This window comes from Leptopilina heterotoma, unplaced genomic scaffold (assembly GCF_015476425.1).
Source record: "Leptopilina heterotoma isolate Lh14 unplaced genomic scaffold, ASM1547642v1 Lhet_17, whole genome shotgun sequence".
Taxonomy (NCBI): Eukaryota; Metazoa; Arthropoda; class Insecta; order Hymenoptera; family Figitidae; genus Leptopilina; species Leptopilina heterotoma.
Genome location: NW_025110886.1, coordinates 755,279 through 771,684, shown reverse-complemented (window position 1 = coordinate 771,684; position 16,406 = coordinate 755,279). Strand labels below are relative to the sequence as shown.

The window sequence follows — 16,406 nt, the reverse complement described above, 5'->3', positions numbered from 1 at the left end:
CACACACTTTCGAAACATATACAATATGGCACGGACCTTTAAAATTAACCTTTTCGCTGTGGGTGGGAATAATATCTTAAATGTGGATTCAATATGTTAAGAAATTTTTACACAATTAAAATTTTTTAAAGTGTCTTTCTCGGGGTTTTTTTCTATCTTGATTGAAAAAAATTCAAGATGGCGGATCCAATATGGTGGACACATTTTTTTAATTCATCAGATTCGCTTAATATTCGTTATACTAGGGGGTTTTTAGGATCACTGATCACTGTCTCTATTTTTAAAAAATTCAAAATGTCAGATTTTTTTAAGTCATGAAATTTTCTTAAAACTCGTTATTTGGGGGGGGGGGGGTTTGAGGCCCCTGATTAAGATTTAGACAAAATTTTATACTTAATTTTCTTTTGTTTTAATAAAAAAATTAATAATTTCAAGAATTACTCTAACGGTTATTTTCTGAAACCTTTAACCAATTCGGTAAATAATAGTCGATAAGTTACCAACCAATGGTAATAGATAGAACTTCTTTCACTCTGAAAGGTAACTTACCAACAGTGTCCTCCAGCTCTGTGGGTAAAAAAAGAAAAGTAAAAAATTCCTACTATATCCAAGTACGGAAATTAAAAAAATAAAATGTTGAACTTTCTGTAAATAAACTGAATAATTTATTTTCAGTAAAAAATAATTTGTGGAATTATCGGTGTGCATTATTTAAAATTAAAGAGTAAAGATTTTTGTTTTTTTAAATTAAAAACTTGGTTTAATAACAATAAAAATACAATTATTGAAGACAAATAAAAAATTTATTACGGTAAAATACAAGTATTTATTTTACTTTTACATATGTTATAAATATTAGAATGCTTTACTGAAACCAAAAAAATTAACATTTTTGATTCAATGAGACGTGATATTTAAAGGAAAAGATTTAAGTCGTAACGTTGTCGTCATTTTCTTCTTCCGACGCATTACTTGATTCGAGTGAATTATCATCGCGTTTGGGATTTTTTATACGCGCTTGATTGCAAACATTTGATACAAAAGTAAGAAATTTGCCTCTTTGCATTTTTGGTGCAGCGTACAAGTTCACGTATTCTGTAATTAAAATTTTTTTTTAAATTTCTTATTAGGCATAAGAATTAATAGCGTCGTTATACTTTGTTGTTTTCTTACCAAAAATAAAATTTAAAATATTCTCAGGTATAGGTTTAAGCTTCCTTTTTTTTGAGATTTTTTTTATACACATATTTTGCAAATTTCTTTCGCCTAAAATAATTTTTAACAACTGTCTTGCCATTCGCGTGTAATGATTACGAAATTTATTTGTAATGTCGTTTAAAACTTTTGCGTCTACATTAATGTGAAATTTCTCTAATAGTTTCACCTATATAAAACAGAGAAATATCGATGAAAAGTTTGAAGCACGTCTGGATTTAGTTGTACAATTTTTCAACACTGACAAAAAAATTTATTTATAAGGGTTTCAATCCTTTTTTTAAAAAAAAACATAACATAATGGTACATAAAAGGTTAATAGAAGTATTCAAGATTTAAAAACCTGCGATAAAAATAAATCATCTTCGGTCCATTTAGAATCTAGAAAATTAGAATAAGAATTAGAATATGCCATCAACTTTCAAGAAACTGAATCATACCTCCAATAAGTGTTCTTTTTTTATTGTCATTGCGTATTCTAGCGCATAATTGCTTCAGTGTTGATAAAAATGTTGAATTATTAATTGCTGATGTGGCATGTTCGTTCACATATTCTGAAATAGATTTACCGAACTTATGTTTAAATATATATAAGTGTATACCTCCGCATAAAAAGGGACCACTTTTGGCACAATTGCAAAAAAATTTACAAAGTCATAGAGATTCAAAGTTTGAAATACCAAAAACATAATTTAGATAAAAGGGATCCCTTTTCGTACGGATGTACATTATATGGTTATTAATAAACTATGATTTTTTCTTGTGAAAAATTTACCTAAAACAAAATTTTGAACATTCTCAGGTATAATAGTATACATTCTGTTAACTTTATTTCCTAGATTTGGTGACATGTTTTGTAACATATTTTTACCCAAGATCATTATCATTAATTGTGTTGTCATTTTTGCTGGATTATCAATAAATTTCTTCGTAATGAGAGTTAAATTTTCGATATTTGCATCAATGTTCCACTTCTGTAATAGTTTAACCTATATCCAAGAAAGATTTATTATAATATTATACTTATATAGAAAATTATATGTACACTACAAAAATATTTAGGAATAAGATATATGTATTTCTCGAATTCTTCTTGTAACTATAAAGATATTGTATATTATAAAAATATTGAAGATAGAAACCTGCGTAGAATTTAAAGTGTCTCCATCTTCTGACTGTTCAAAATCTAGAAATTTTTTTTTAAATTTTAGTTATAAGTTAAAAAATGAAATAAATTAAATACTGTGATGTAATCTAAATTCTTAGAAAAACTTTGTAACTAGAAGTAATAAAAATACTTATTAAGTTAGTTGTTTGTAAATATTTAACACACCAAGCATAAATTCATCCAATATATTCTCTATAACAAAAATACATATAACTATAAACATTAAAATTAAATTTTCGGCTATACTCTATTACAGTACAGATGGTAATTGTGCGACTCCTACTTTTTTCAATGACAATTAAATAACTTTTAACTTGAAAAATATAACTAAAAATTTTTCCTTTTTTATAAGCGAAAATTTAGCGTGAAACTTTCTTGAAAATTTAAATTAAATTTTCGCGTATATAAATTTAGGCGAAAAATTTGTTTAAATCAGGAAACCTATCCGCTAAACATTTATTGAAATGGGACATTTTAATCTTTATACACAATTTGCAAGTAAATCTTTAATACATTTTTATGAAATAATAATTAAAAACTTGTTAATGAAGGAGTTACTTATAGAATATATCATACCAATTCCGTACATTTCCAGTTCATCTAATACAATACAAAGTGATTAATAACATTTTATAAATATTGTTTACTAATTTATTGATGAAACATATATATATAAATACATACCTCTACTAAAGTTAGGTAATTCGTCTATAACAAGTAAATAAAATTATCAAAAACTAATTAATCAAAGGGGGAGTTTTAAAAAAACTGTAGCATACCTATCATAATAAGCTCTGTGCTTTTCCTTCGTACTGTAATAAATTTATACTTAACAAAATTGAAATCAATAAAATTAAACAATAAACAATAATAGAATTATAAGACAAGATAATTAATTGAAAGGAATGAACATGAGAAATAAAAATTATCAAAATAAATGCAAAATTAAAATATATTCATAAATAAACAGTCGTTTTGACTCGAGTCAAATAAAAATCAATTTAAATTTACAATTTTATGCCCACGTTAAAATTACACATACATACACACATTCACCACACAAGTCAAATTATCAATACAATTTAGGACAAAAATATAATAAACAAAATTGAGTCGATTAAAACAAATAGATTAGAAATTAAGAAATTCATGAAAAAAAAACATACTAAACAGAAGAAAATATAAAATACTCATCAGACTTCGATCTCAGGGGGAATATCGGCAGCGGCGTGGATGCGGAGAAACGGCGTCGTCCGGAATTCTATTGAGGATTTGAGGTCTCAATGTTTCCTCCTTTTTCCTCTAAATGAATCCTTTCCGTATTTTTTTAGCCCGGAAAGAAGTTAGTTATATTAGCTTCAATTTACTCCCAAACGATCGTCCGTGTGACTTTTCCCGCCTATTCAATCCAAACGACGCTCCAACAATTTTCCGCCCATTTACAAATTAACGCCACACTATAAATTTTAAAATGTTTTATAATCTTCAAAAATTATTATAAAAAAAAAAAACAAACACTAGTAAAAGGAAAATTTATCAAAGAAATTTTACTACACCAAAAAAATGAAAGCACTCTTTACCTTGAGGTCTACGGCATCGGACTTCAAAGTATGGCGCGGAAAATCCCCTTTACGAGAACCAAGTGCAAATGAGGCCCAAAATCACGCGGACGATCATTTTACTATCTCGCCAAAAGTCCCCCCAAAAGGTCCGCTTCTCCGAATCCAGCCGCGTTTCCCCGAATTGCAATAATTTCTCCTTATTTACTTGAGTGTCAGGCAATTGCCAATTAACAGGCGCAACATTTTCAAACAATTTTATACAATCAAAGAATTTCCTTTCATTATCCCCCTTGTTTCAGGTAAATCTTATTCTTTAACGGAAACACGCTCACAATATAAACAACGAACGTCAATTATCACCCACATTACAATTGCAGTTAATCGAACATACAAAAGAAATCGAAAGAAACAAAAAAAAATTTCTGTTTTTTTTTTTTTTTTTTATATATATACATCGATGATAAACAATTACAACGACATGAATAATATATAATCATAATTATCTCAAATATTTACAATTTACATAATTATTATGTTCCTCGATTGCGATCACGCGTATACAAACAAAAACTTTTCTTTCATCTTTTCATACATAAAAGGAATAATACGAAAGGCGATACGGGCATTCATTCAGAACGAATTAATCAGTATCCCTTTGTATATATTTTTTTAAGTTGGCTCGATTATGGTTACCGATAATACGACCACTTTTTAAATCCATCAGTTCATAGGCATTGTTACCAAAATCTCTCTCAATTTTATAAGGACCAAAATACAGGTGGAAGAATTTTCTCGTTACTTTCTTTAATGCATCTGATTGTCGCGGAATATGGAGCAAAACTAAGTCACCCACACTTAATTGAATTTCCGACGGATTATTCTGAAGCTTCGCTCGATTTTGAAACTGCTTGTTTAAATTATTTTTCGCTAATAAAATTTTATATTCTTTCGTCATCCCATCCGTGTCAGGAAATCGAATTATTTCTTTAATGAAATCAGCCGGCTGTTCCCCAAAATGAAGCTCATGAGGAGAAAATCCCGTGGCGCAATTCGTGGTAGCATTAAGAAAGAACTCAATATCAGGGATATATTTCGCCCATCTAGTGTGCTTGTCACTACATAATGTGCGAAAGATACGTCCTAATTCACGCATCATTCTCTCTACCGGATTGCTCTTAGGATGTCTTATTGACGAATATATTACTTGCACCCCCGCCTCATGTAATGCCTGACCCCATTTCGGCGATGTAAATTGGGTTCCGTGATCGGATAAAATCCTACGGGGTTTTCCCATTTCCGGAATGTATAGTGTCAAAATTTTCTTTAAAATTGTCTGTGTATTCTCTTTTCTTATGGGATACAATTTTATATATTTAGAGAACGCATCGTAGGCCACGAAAATATATTCCATCCCCCTAATAGAGCGAGGGAGAGGTCCGTAAAAATCCACGCAAACAAGATCACATGGACCCGAAGAATACACCCTTTGATAAGAACCTTCCATTTGTACGTTACTAGGTTTAACCCTTTGACAAAGATCGCAAGATAAGACAAATTGTTTTACCTCTTGATTCATTGCCTTCCAGTAATAATACCGTTTCACGTATGTCAAAGTCTTATAAACGCCGGGATGTCCAAGCTTCGAGTGTATGCAATCTAACAACTTTCGCGTTATCACGGCCGGAACCACGATTTGCCAATTTTCGGTTACATTATCCTTGCGAAATAAAATATCATTTTCAATTATATACAAATTTTTCTCTAAATTTTCCGTCATTTTTTTTAAAAATTCTTTCGCGACCGGATCCTCTTTTTGTAAATCGGACAGATTTTTAAAAGAATTTTGCAATTCACACGGCATTTCAATTTGATTAATTTCACGAGTTATCATTTTATTCTGCTCCGAAATTTCAATAACATCGATTGATAAACTTTTCGGCAACGAGGATTCGAATTTACTTTCCGGATTTCGACTTAGAAAGTCCGCCACCACGTTATCCGCCCCTTTTACGTGCGATACTATAAAATCATATTGTTGTAAACAAAGATCCCATCGACTCATTCGCGCATTAAGGTGAGGGGTAGTTTTTAAGAAGACAAGAGCTTTGTGATCTGTGATCACCTCAAATTGATTGCCAAGTAGATACGTTCGAAGTTTTGAGACTGAGTACACGATGGCGAGAAGCTCCTTCTCCGTCGTCGTGTAATTTATTTCCGCAACATTTAAACACCGACTTACCATTGCAACAATTCTATGATCCCCCTGATTATCTATTTGATATAATACGCCACTAATTCCAGCATCCGACGCATCCGTTTGAAGTCGATAAGGAACGCCGGGAATATAATGATTTAATTGTACCGAATCGATGAACGCACGCTTCATTACTTCAAAAGCACGGTCATGGGCTTCCCCCCACTCCCATGGTGTTTTCTCCTTTAAAATTTCGCGGAAGGGATGAATAAGGTTCGCATGACGTACTGTGAACTGCCTATAATAGGTACAGACTCCTATAAATTGACGAAGTTGCGTTCGATTCTTTGGCGGTTGAAAATTTTTTATAATATCTAATTTATTACTAGGAGGACGAATTCCTTCCGTAGTTAATTCAAACCCGAGAAACTCGACTTGCTTACGACAAAACTTAGATTTTTTTAGACTCAGTGTGAAATTTTTTTCTTGCAAAACTTCGAAAACGGAACATAATTTATTTATATGATTGATAACTGATCCCGAGGTAGATATTAATAAATCGTCCACATACGTCGATAAACAATCGTCAAATTGATTACCAATAGCGAGGTTAAGAGCTCTTATAAAAGCGGAACCGGCGGTTTTAATTCCGAAAGGAACACGACAAAACTGGTATAATTTCGAATCGAATAAAAAGGCCGTATATTTACGGGATTCCTTATCTAAGGGAATTTGCCAATATCCGGATGCTAAGTCCGTTAACGACATATAAGTGACGCCATAAAATTTTTGCATAATTTCGGAAATCAGAGGAGGCGCCTCGTGGTCCGACTCAATTATTTCATTAATGTATCGCGCATCAAGGCATACTCTGACGCTGCCGTCACTCTTCACGACAATCCGAAGAGGATTACAATAATCGCTATCCGATCTCTCGATAATCTTCTCTTTCTCCATCTCATGCAGTGTCATTCTAGTACGATCACGAAAAGTCAAAGGAACGGGGTAGGATTTTCGCACGATCGTCTTATGAGGCTTTATTTTTAATTTGTAAGGGGGTGTATCAGCCACTAAAACTTTCGACGAAAATAATTTTTCAAATTGAGATAGTCTTTTTATAACAAATTCTCTTTCTTTATTATTTAATTCATTAATCTCGTTCGCAAGTATTTTAATTTCATCTATGAAAGATGAATCGTCATTATTATTATTATTTTTATTGTCAAAATCTACTCTATCTATTTCATTAATGAATTTTTTATCGTCAATGTCGCTAATCTCATTTTCAATTATAATATCGCATAAGCCCTGATCTATATTATTTACAGTATAATATTCCCGAAAAGATTCTTTATCCTTTGCTCGTTCGCTACAGGTAAACATCTCGACGTCAACATGCGAGTGACAGCCGTCAGCTGACTCACATTGTCCTTGTATTTCGCTAATCATAATTTCTTTACACACCAAATCGATCGATTTCTCAAAACTTTCGCAAAGACAATTTTCAAATAAATAATTAAGATCAAAAGAATTGCTGGTATCATTTTTTTCTTCTTTTTGCAATTGCACTTTACTTTCATTAACAAAATTTATTCCCTGTATATATTTAATATTATTTTTATCCCCTGTTATTTGAGAATCATCCTTGTATAATTGACCAAAAGTAACGAGAAATGATTCGATTTGAATCTTTTTTATAGTCAAAATTTTTCGCGAATAATCAACGATTGCCTGATTGTCCAACAGCCAATCGTTCCCGAGAATGATAGGGTTTGACAGAAACGGCACTATTAAAAAAGAAGACCGACATTCAAAATCCCCAATCGTGATGTCACACATAATTTGTCTTTTAATGTGAGTAGGTTTTTTTCCGATCGCGGTAAATAATACCACACTCGAAACCGGCAACTCGACAATTTTATTATATTTTTTTAAATAGCCGTAAAATGCCTCGGACATCGCGGTTATCTGGCTACCGGTATCAATAAGCGACATCATGGGAACTGAAAAAATGGAAACAATCACACGCGGGCATAAAGGGCATTTCGATTCATTATTATCCTTTTTCTTTACTTCATTATTAATCTCCTCAACTATTTCATTGAAATCCTCATACGAATGATGGCGCGACATAGAGGTGGAATATATCGCGCCGTCTACCAGTTTAAATGGTTCGAGGAGGTGGGATACGTCAGACAATTCATGGATAACGACAGAGGCGGTGGGGGACGACTAGTATCTGGAAGGGAGACACGCGGAACTTGGGAGCGACCATTGTAAATTTGATTTTCACGATGAGCACCGTTTGCCTGTATTCGAGCATTTACGAAATTCACCGATCTGTTTTCATTTCGCTGGCTATCGCTATTTTCTCGCCTTCCGAACTGAGAGTGTTGTTGATTCCTCGTATTATGATGACTTTGACTCGACGCATCTTTACCCGTATTGTTATTAATTAAATTTCGAGGTTTATTATTTTGGACACTTATCTTCTCTTGAAATGCTAAATCGAGTTGAGAAAGTGCTTGAGAAATTTTATTATAGTCGTTAAAATCTATTATCGATAAAATTTCGCGAATTCTCATGGGCATTTGCTGTATAACGGTAAAATGCAATTCATACGGTTCATATGCAGGTGTAAAATATTGTGCCTCCTTGACTTGGTTCATAAAATAGGTCTGTAAATTATCAGTCGCGTTGTCAAAACGTTTTGCGAGCCATTTTGATTTTATTTTGACACGGATGGGAATCGAGAAAAATTCCGCCAAAAATTTACCTTTGAAATCGTTATAATTAATCAGAGTTGGACGCTGCGATTCAAACCACACGCGTGCGCGGCCTTCAAAACATCCGTCGAGAAGATTCAACCTGTTACCTTGTAAATTTTTTATAACGAAATATTTTTCAAGCCTTTCTATGAACTGATGGGGATTTTCAGGTTCGCAAAATCTTGGTATTTTAACATCAATATTTACACCCCTTAACCCATCAATCAAAGACTGCACTAACTGATTGCCCGCATTTCCGTTTTCGCTTTCCTTTAAACGTTGCTGCATTTGCAACAATTGCACATTTTGAACTTGACTTAAAGTTCGAAGTTTATCTATCTCGGCACGTAATTCCTCAATAGTTTCAAACTCCCCACATAGCACAATAGTATGAGGTAAGGTTATGTTGAGTACTAATCGTAAGGCACATAAGGTTACACAATATTGCTGCGGTAGACCTGAGGTGAACTAAAAACTTCCGCCATGGAGGTAAGGTTACATGTTAGGGTGTGGTGAGTATATATGATAAGGCCATGGTAACCTTACACGTTAAGGTTAAGGTAACCTTACACGTTAAGGTTGATGTAACCTTACACGTTAAGGTTGAGGTAACGTTACATGTTAAGGTTGAGGTAAGGTTACATGTCAAGGTTGAGGTAAGGTAATTATTAAGTTGTAAGGTTGAGGTAAGGTTAAGGTAAGGTTGTGATAAATTTACCAGTTATGGAAAATATTGAAAAAATAATTAATAAATAAATATTCAATTAAAAAGTTAGTTTGTTGCTCCTCTCTATTTTGGAAACCTGACATGAAGCAGAAAATTTTGAAAACAAATTTGGGGGGACTGGGATTTGAACCCGGGATCGACGCGCATAAACCTATCATTCTAACTAACTGAGCTAAGTAGAGAACTGGTAGAAGGAAAATTAATATTGCCTTTAAGGAGTTAATCATCTTCTTGGTTCACCTTAAAGGCATCATTAATTTTCCTTCTGCCAGTTCTCTACTTAGCTCAGTTAGTTAGAATGATAGGTTTATGCGCGTCGATCCCGGGTTCGAATCCCATTCCCCCCAAATTTGTTTTCAAAATTTTCTGCTTCATGTCAGGTTTCCAAAATAGAGAAGAGCAACAAACTAACTTTTTAATTGAATATTTATTTATTAATTATTTTTTCAATATTTTCCATAACTGGTAAATTTATCACAACCTTACCTTAACCTTACCTCAACCTTACAACTTAATAATTACCTTACCTCAACCTTGACATGTAACCTTACCTCAACCTTAACATGTAACGTTACCTCAACCTTAACGTGTAAGGTTACCTTAACCTTAACGTGTAAGGTTACCATGGCCTTATCATATATACTCACCACACCCTAACATGTAACCTTACCTCCATGGCGGAAGTTTTTAGTTCACCTCAGGTCTACCGCAGCAATATTGTGTAACCTTATGTGCCTTACGATTAGTACTCAACATAACCTTACCTCATACTATGGTGCTATGTGGGTCGTCGATTATTTCCCGTCCATTTGTATTTTTATTATTTGGATCGGAAGTCGACATTTCCCACATAGCACAATAGTATGAGGTAAGGTTATGTTGAGTACTAATCGTAAGGCTCATAAGGTTACACGATATTGCTGTGGTAGACCTGAGGTGAACTAAAAACTTCCGCCATGGAGGTAAGGTTACATGTTAGGGTGTGGTGACTATATATGATAAGGCCATGGTAACCTTACACGTTAAGGTTGAGGTAACGTTACATGTTAAGGTTGAGGTAAGGTTACATGTTAAGGTTGAGGTAACGTTACATGTTAAGGTTGAGGTAAGGTTACATGTCAAGGCTGAGGTAAGGTAATTATTAAGTTGTAAGGTTGAGGTAAGGTTGTGATAAGTTTACCAGTTATAGAAAATATTGAAAAAATAATTAATAAATAAATATTCAATTAAAATGTTAAGTTTGTTGCTCTTTTCTATTTTGGAAACCTGACATGAAGCAGAAAATTTTGAAAACAAATTTGGGGGGACTGGGATTCGAACCCGGGATCGGCGCGCATAAACCTATCATTCTAACTAACTGAGCTAAGTAGAGAACTGGCAGAAGGAAAATTAATGCTGCCTTTAAGGAGTTAATCATCTTCTTGGTTCACCTTAAAGGCAACATTAATTTTCCTTCTGCCAGTTCTCTACTTAGCTCAGTTAGTTAGAATGATAGGTTTATGCGCGCCGATCCCGGGTTCGAATCCCAGTCCCCCCAAATTTGTTTTCAAAATTTTCTGCTTCATGTCAGGTTTCCAAAATAGAGAAGAGCAACAAACTTAACATTTTAATTGAATATTTATTTATTAATTATTTTTTCAATATTTTCTATAACTGGTAAACTTATCACAACCTTACCTCAACCTTACAACTTAATAATTACCTTACCTCAGCCTTGACATGTAACCTTACCTCAACCTTAACATGTAACGTTACCTCAACCTTAACATGTAACCTTACCTCAACCTTAACATGTAACGTTACCTCAACCTTAACGTGTAAGGTTACCATGGCCTTATCATATATAGTCACCACACCCTAACATGTAACCTTACCTCCATGGCGGAAGTTTTTAGTTCACCTCAGGTCTACCACAGCAATATCGTGTAACCTTATGAGCCTTACGATTAGTACTCAACATAACCTTACCTCATACTATTGTGCTATGTGGGTTTATTCGTATTTTTCCGCGTCACAATTTCTAAACCGGAGAATAATTTACCACTCTGAGAACGCGTTTTTCGCGGAGATATGTTTTGCATAAATATCACACTTTAATACAAATAATGCAAAAAAATTCGAAAAATGAACAATATTAACACAATAAATAAATAACATATGTATAAATCACAATCAAATAACAAATAAAAATATATCGACAAATATGTAAAATTAGTACAATAAAAAGATAGTATAGAAATCACTTTCATAAAATAGACACAATCAAATAGCAAAGTAAATTTCAGAATTAATAATTAACATCAATTAATACAACAGTCAATCATATTCACAAATATTCATTTTAAAAGTTTGGGCACTCGTTTGGTCCCTGTTCGGGCGCCATTTTATGTAATAAATTTATACTTAACAAAATTGAAATCAATAAAATTAAACAATAAACAATAATAGAATTATAAGACAAGATAATTAATTGAAAGGAATGAACATGAGAAATAAAAATTATCAAAATAAATGCAAAATTAAAATATATTCATAAATAAACAGTCGTTTTGACTCGAGTCAAATAAAAATCAATTTAAATTTACAATTTTATGCCCACGTTAAAATTACACATACATACACACATTCACCACACAAGTCAAATTATCAATACAATTTAGGACAAAAATATAATAAACAAAATTGAGTCGATTAAAACAAATAGATTAGAAATTAAGAAATTCATGAAAAAAAACATACTAAACAGAAGAAAATATAAAATACTCATCAGACTTCGATCTCAGGGGGAATATCGGCAGCGGCGTGGATGCGGAGAAACGGCGTCGTCCGGAATTCTATTGAGGATTTGAGGTCTCAATGTTTCCTCCTTTTTCCTCTAAATGAATCCTTTCCGTATTTTTTTAGCCCGGAAAGAAGTTAGTTATATTAGCTTCAATTTACTCCCAAACGATCGTCCGTGTGACTTTTCCCGCCTATTCAATCCAAACGACGCTCCAACAATTTTCCGCCCATTTACAAATTAACGCCACACTATAAATTTTAAAATGTTTTATAATCTTCAAAAATTATTATAAAAAAAAAAAACAAACACTAGTAAAAGGAAAATTTATCAAAGAAATTTTACTACACCAAAAAAATGAAAGCACTCTTTACCTTGAGGTCTACGGCATCGGACTTCAAAGTATGGCGCGGAAAATCCCCTTTACGAGAACCAAGTGCAAATGAGGCCCAAAATCACGCGGACGATCATTTTACTATCTCGCCAAAAGTCCCCCCAAAAGGTCCGCTTCTCCGAATCCAGCCGCGTTTCCCCGAATTGCAATAATTTCTCCTTATTTACTTGAGTGTCAGGCAATTGCCAATTAACAGGCGCAACATTTTCAAACAATTTTATACAATCAAAGAATTTCCTTTCAGTACGTTAAGGCATAATTGCCTCACTGTTTTGAAAAATGTTGAATTATCAATACTTGATCTGGCATGTAAGTTCACATATTCTGAAATTGAATAAATGTAAGTTTAAAGGATAATAATTAAACCATGATTTTCTCTTGCGAAAAACTCACCAAAAACAAAATTTTGAACATTCTCAGGTATAAGATTGTACTTTACACAAGAATTTGTATTTTCATTTATTGTCATATTACGTAGCACATTGTTACCCAAGATCATTCTTAATAATTCTGTTGTCATTTTTCTTGGACTATTAATATATTCATTTGTGATGTGAGTTAAGTTTTCGATATTCGCATCAATGTGCCATTTCTGCAATAGCTCAGCCTATAAGAAAATTATATCTTTATCAATTAGGGAACTCTTTCGTATACTGATCAAAGGTTTTGCAATGTGTAATAAGCTATAAACTGCTCTTGATTTTCAATTTTTTGTTTACTAATTGTAAGTCAAATTATAGAACGAACAAAGGTATCAATATTGGTAAAAAATTACAATTATTTTCTTATAGGTAAACTTTATACTACTATAAAAATATTGAAGATAGAAACCTGCATGGGATTTAAAGCACTTTGGTTGTTTGACTGTTCAGAATCTAAACAATTAATTTTCAAACATGTTATAAGGTAATTAAAAAATTGACTTACTAAATATTTTATAGGAAAATTTTTAATTAAGTTTAATGCAAAAACGTTGTTGCTTGAAAATAATTAACCTACATACCTCTGTTAATTGACCTGCCACGGTTTCGTCGGCGAATGTATTTGCATAATGTTTTCAATTTCTTAATAAATGTTGAGTTATCAATTCTTGGTCTGGCATGTAAGTTTACGTATTCTAAAATTTAATAATTTAAGTTACATATGTTCAGCATTTGTAAGTACAATAATAAACCATGATTTCTTCTTGTAAAAAACTCACCAAAAACAAAATTTTGAACATTCTCAGGTATAAAAGCATACTTTCTGACAGGTAAATTTCTTATTTTTGGTGTCATGTTTTGTAACATATTTTTACCTAAGATCTTTATCATTAATTCTGTTATCATTTTCGTTGGATTATTAATATATTTCTTCGTAATGTAAGTTAAATTTTTGATATTTGTATCAATGTGCCATTTCTGTAACAGTTTAACCTATATACCCAAGACAAATTAATCAATTATACTGACGTCGACTTTATTACTATAAAAATATTAAAGATAAAAACCTGCATAGGATTTAAAGCTCCTTGGTTATTTGAGTCTTCAGAATCTGAAAAATTAATTTTCAAACATTAGTTGTAATGAAAAAATAGTTATGTTAATTGTTTTGATTTTTTTATAGAAATGTTTTTAAGTAAACTTAATGCATAAACACTGTTGCTTAAAAATAATTAACCTACCAGACGAGAATTCTTCCGATGTATCTGTAACAAGAACTCATAATTAAAATAGCATCACAATGTTCGGTCTGAATGTATTAAAAATAAGGTTAGGAGGTATAGTATTTCAAATTGTTATATTCATATTGTTGTCTTTAGATATTCCAGAGATTGTATTTAAACTTACCCATATTTTCCGATTCATCACTAGTGGCCACAACAGTATTGTACCATATTGATAAAATATAGAAAATAACGTAGAAATTGAGCAATGAATGATTTGTTGCCATTTTGTTGATGTTTAAATGAATATTAACAAACAATAGAAGCAACAACAGCGTGGTAAACTTAAGAAAATCCTTGCAATTTAATGCACGCAATCAATCTCTATAAATTTAAGTAAATTTTTTACATGATCTTAAAAATCATTATCATTATTTATTATTATTATTTATTGTTTAGCATTTTAAAAATTTTGAATAAATAATTATTCGATAAACGTGAAGTTGTAATAAATTCAACCACATTTTTTTATTATTACACATACAAAAAAATTTAATATAACTTCAAATACTTTATGGACATTTAAATCAGTTTTATACTTAAAATATAATATAATATATAATATATATTCTTTTTTAGTTAAAATGTTTTTTTACTTATACTTGAAAATATTTTAACTATTTTAAAATTATGCGTTTTGTTTTTTCAATTTTTTATCAAGAAATTTTCTATAATATTGTCGACTTTTGTAAAATTTAAATATTCTAAACTTACTTTTGTTTCAGAATTAAATAATTTTTAGTATAATATAATATTTCCGTATATGACGTCTTTTCCTTTTATGAAAATAGTAAAGATGTTAATTATAGGTAAGGAAGTATGAGATGTGTGTTATAGATTTAAATAAAAATTCATTTATTCGTGTATATTAATATAAATGAAAAATAATAAAAATGTCGTCAAGTATATATAAACAAATCTAGATAGAGGAAAAGCTATACAGAATTTAATTGAAAAATAATAAAAAATAAATATTTTTATTTTACAATTTTTAAATAGTTAATTTAACGATTTCTTACAATAATTGTTTTAACTCCAGATTGTTCTTGCTCCTCCTGAAATTATACCGTATAAATGAGACTTATAGTTTTTTGTGTATAAATATATTTATATTTCCCAAAGGTCCCTTGAACAAAAAATAGATACAATTTACAAACAATTTATGCTTATACCAAAAAAATAAAATGTCACTTTCGCATCACTTGGATATCAACTGAAAAGAAATTTATGTCTCTTACTTTTACAAGCTTATTGTTTATCGCAACTTTTCAACATAAAAAAGCGTACTTATTGTACATAGTGATATTTACATAATTTTTTTCGTGAAATAATTTATCAGTTGTGCTAAAGTTTAAGACTTAACCCATTAATGCCCATATAGGCACAGGAATCGCAGATATAAAAAAAGTAACATTTGGGATGTGGGATCCTGGCATCGGGTCTAATAATAATTTTTTACGTTAAAAATTTTGTTAGAAAATTTTTTTTTTAAACAAACTACTAGGTACGAGAACATATATTACAAAATTTTAAAAAAAGACCTATTATAAAAATGTTATAAACAATTCTTATTAGCTAAAAGGATAATTAGAAAACGTAAATACTTTGTTGTTCTCTTAACACCAATAACTTACCAAAAAAAAAAAATTTTTAATATTCTTAGGTATATAGGTTTATGCATCTTTTTAATTGATTTTAACCAATCCCGCAGCATTCTTACCGTAGGAGACAGCGTTTTGATTAGTTGAAATCCAATCCTCTGTTCTATCACACAGGCCTGCATATATTCTATAAGAAATATTTATCAGCAGAATATTATTAAAATCACATTGTATTACTTACAAATGTTAAAGAATTGAAAAATTAGACATTAAAGATTTACTAACTTCTTAAT

General features: G+C 31.2%; 2 protein-coding genes across 8 annotated transcripts; both read right to left on the bottom strand.

The window, feature by feature from the left end:
- Window positions 1–854: 854 nt before the first annotated feature.
- Window positions 855–3,293, bottom strand: LOC122499577. Its single transcript, XM_043608017.1, has 10 exons — window positions 3,163–3,293; window positions 3,068–3,091; window positions 2,960–2,983; window positions 2,549–2,575; window positions 2,358–2,401; window positions 1,991–2,204; window positions 1,656–1,769; window positions 1,559–1,596; window positions 1,174–1,384; window positions 855–1,095 (listed from the first exon to the last, which is right to left on the bottom strand). The coding sequence occupies exons 1-10, from the start codon at window positions 3,167–3,169 to the stop codon at window positions 929–931; spliced, it is 870 nt and encodes a 289-aa protein (XP_043463952.1). The 5' UTR covers window positions 3,170–3,293; the 3' UTR covers window positions 855–928.
- On the bottom strand, window positions 3,163–16,251 carry LOC122499578. 7 transcript variants are annotated; one of them, XM_043608021.1, is made up of 11 exons: window positions 16,233–16,251; window positions 15,532–15,567; window positions 14,637–14,836; window positions 14,471–14,494; window positions 14,297–14,340; window positions 14,009–14,222; window positions 13,811–13,924; window positions 13,639–13,682; window positions 13,201–13,414; window positions 13,045–13,131; window positions 4,092–4,220 (listed from the first exon to the last, which is right to left on the bottom strand). In XM_043608021.1, exons 3-11 carry the CDS (start codon window positions 14,737–14,739, stop codon window positions 4,201–4,203), a joined length of 864 nt encoding a protein of 287 aa, XP_043463956.1. In that variant the 5' UTR covers window positions 14,740–14,836; window positions 15,532–15,567; window positions 16,233–16,251; the 3' UTR covers window positions 4,092–4,200. The 7 variants fall into 7 exon arrangements, 5 of the variants coding, with proteins under 5 accessions (XP_043463956.1, XP_043463955.1, XP_043463953.1 ...); XM_043608020.1 differs by lacking the exon at window positions 16,233–16,251 and adding an exon at window positions 15,685–15,714; XR_006301346.1 differs by lacking the exons at window positions 4,092–4,220; window positions 16,233–16,251 and adding an exon at window positions 3,163–3,195 and having other exon boundaries at window positions 12,975–13,131; window positions 15,532–15,703.
- Between the last annotated feature and the right edge of the window lie 155 nt (window positions 16,252–16,406).

Coding starts and splice junctions, on each gene's coding strand:
- LOC122499577 (XM_043608017.1), bottom strand. Junction 2,402..2,548: donor ATTGGATGAATTTATGCTTG/GTGTGTTAAATA, acceptor AAAAATTTCTAG/ATTTTGAACAGTCAGAAGAT. Junction 1,770..1,990: donor TGTTCAAAATTTTGTTTTAG/GTAAATTTTTCA, acceptor AATCTATTTCAG/AATATGTGAACGAACATGCC.
- LOC122499578 (XM_043608021.1), bottom strand. CDS start 14,739: ATGGCAACAAATCATTCATTGCTCAATTTCTACGTTATTTTCTATATT. Junction 13,683..13,810: donor TGGCAGGTCAATTAACAGAG/GTATGTAGGTTA, acceptor TTAATTGTTTAG/ATTCTGAACAGTCAAACAAC. Junction 13,132..13,200: donor TGTTCAAAATTTTGTTTTTG/GTGAGTTTTTCG, acceptor ATTCAATTTCAG/AATATGTGAACTTACATGCC.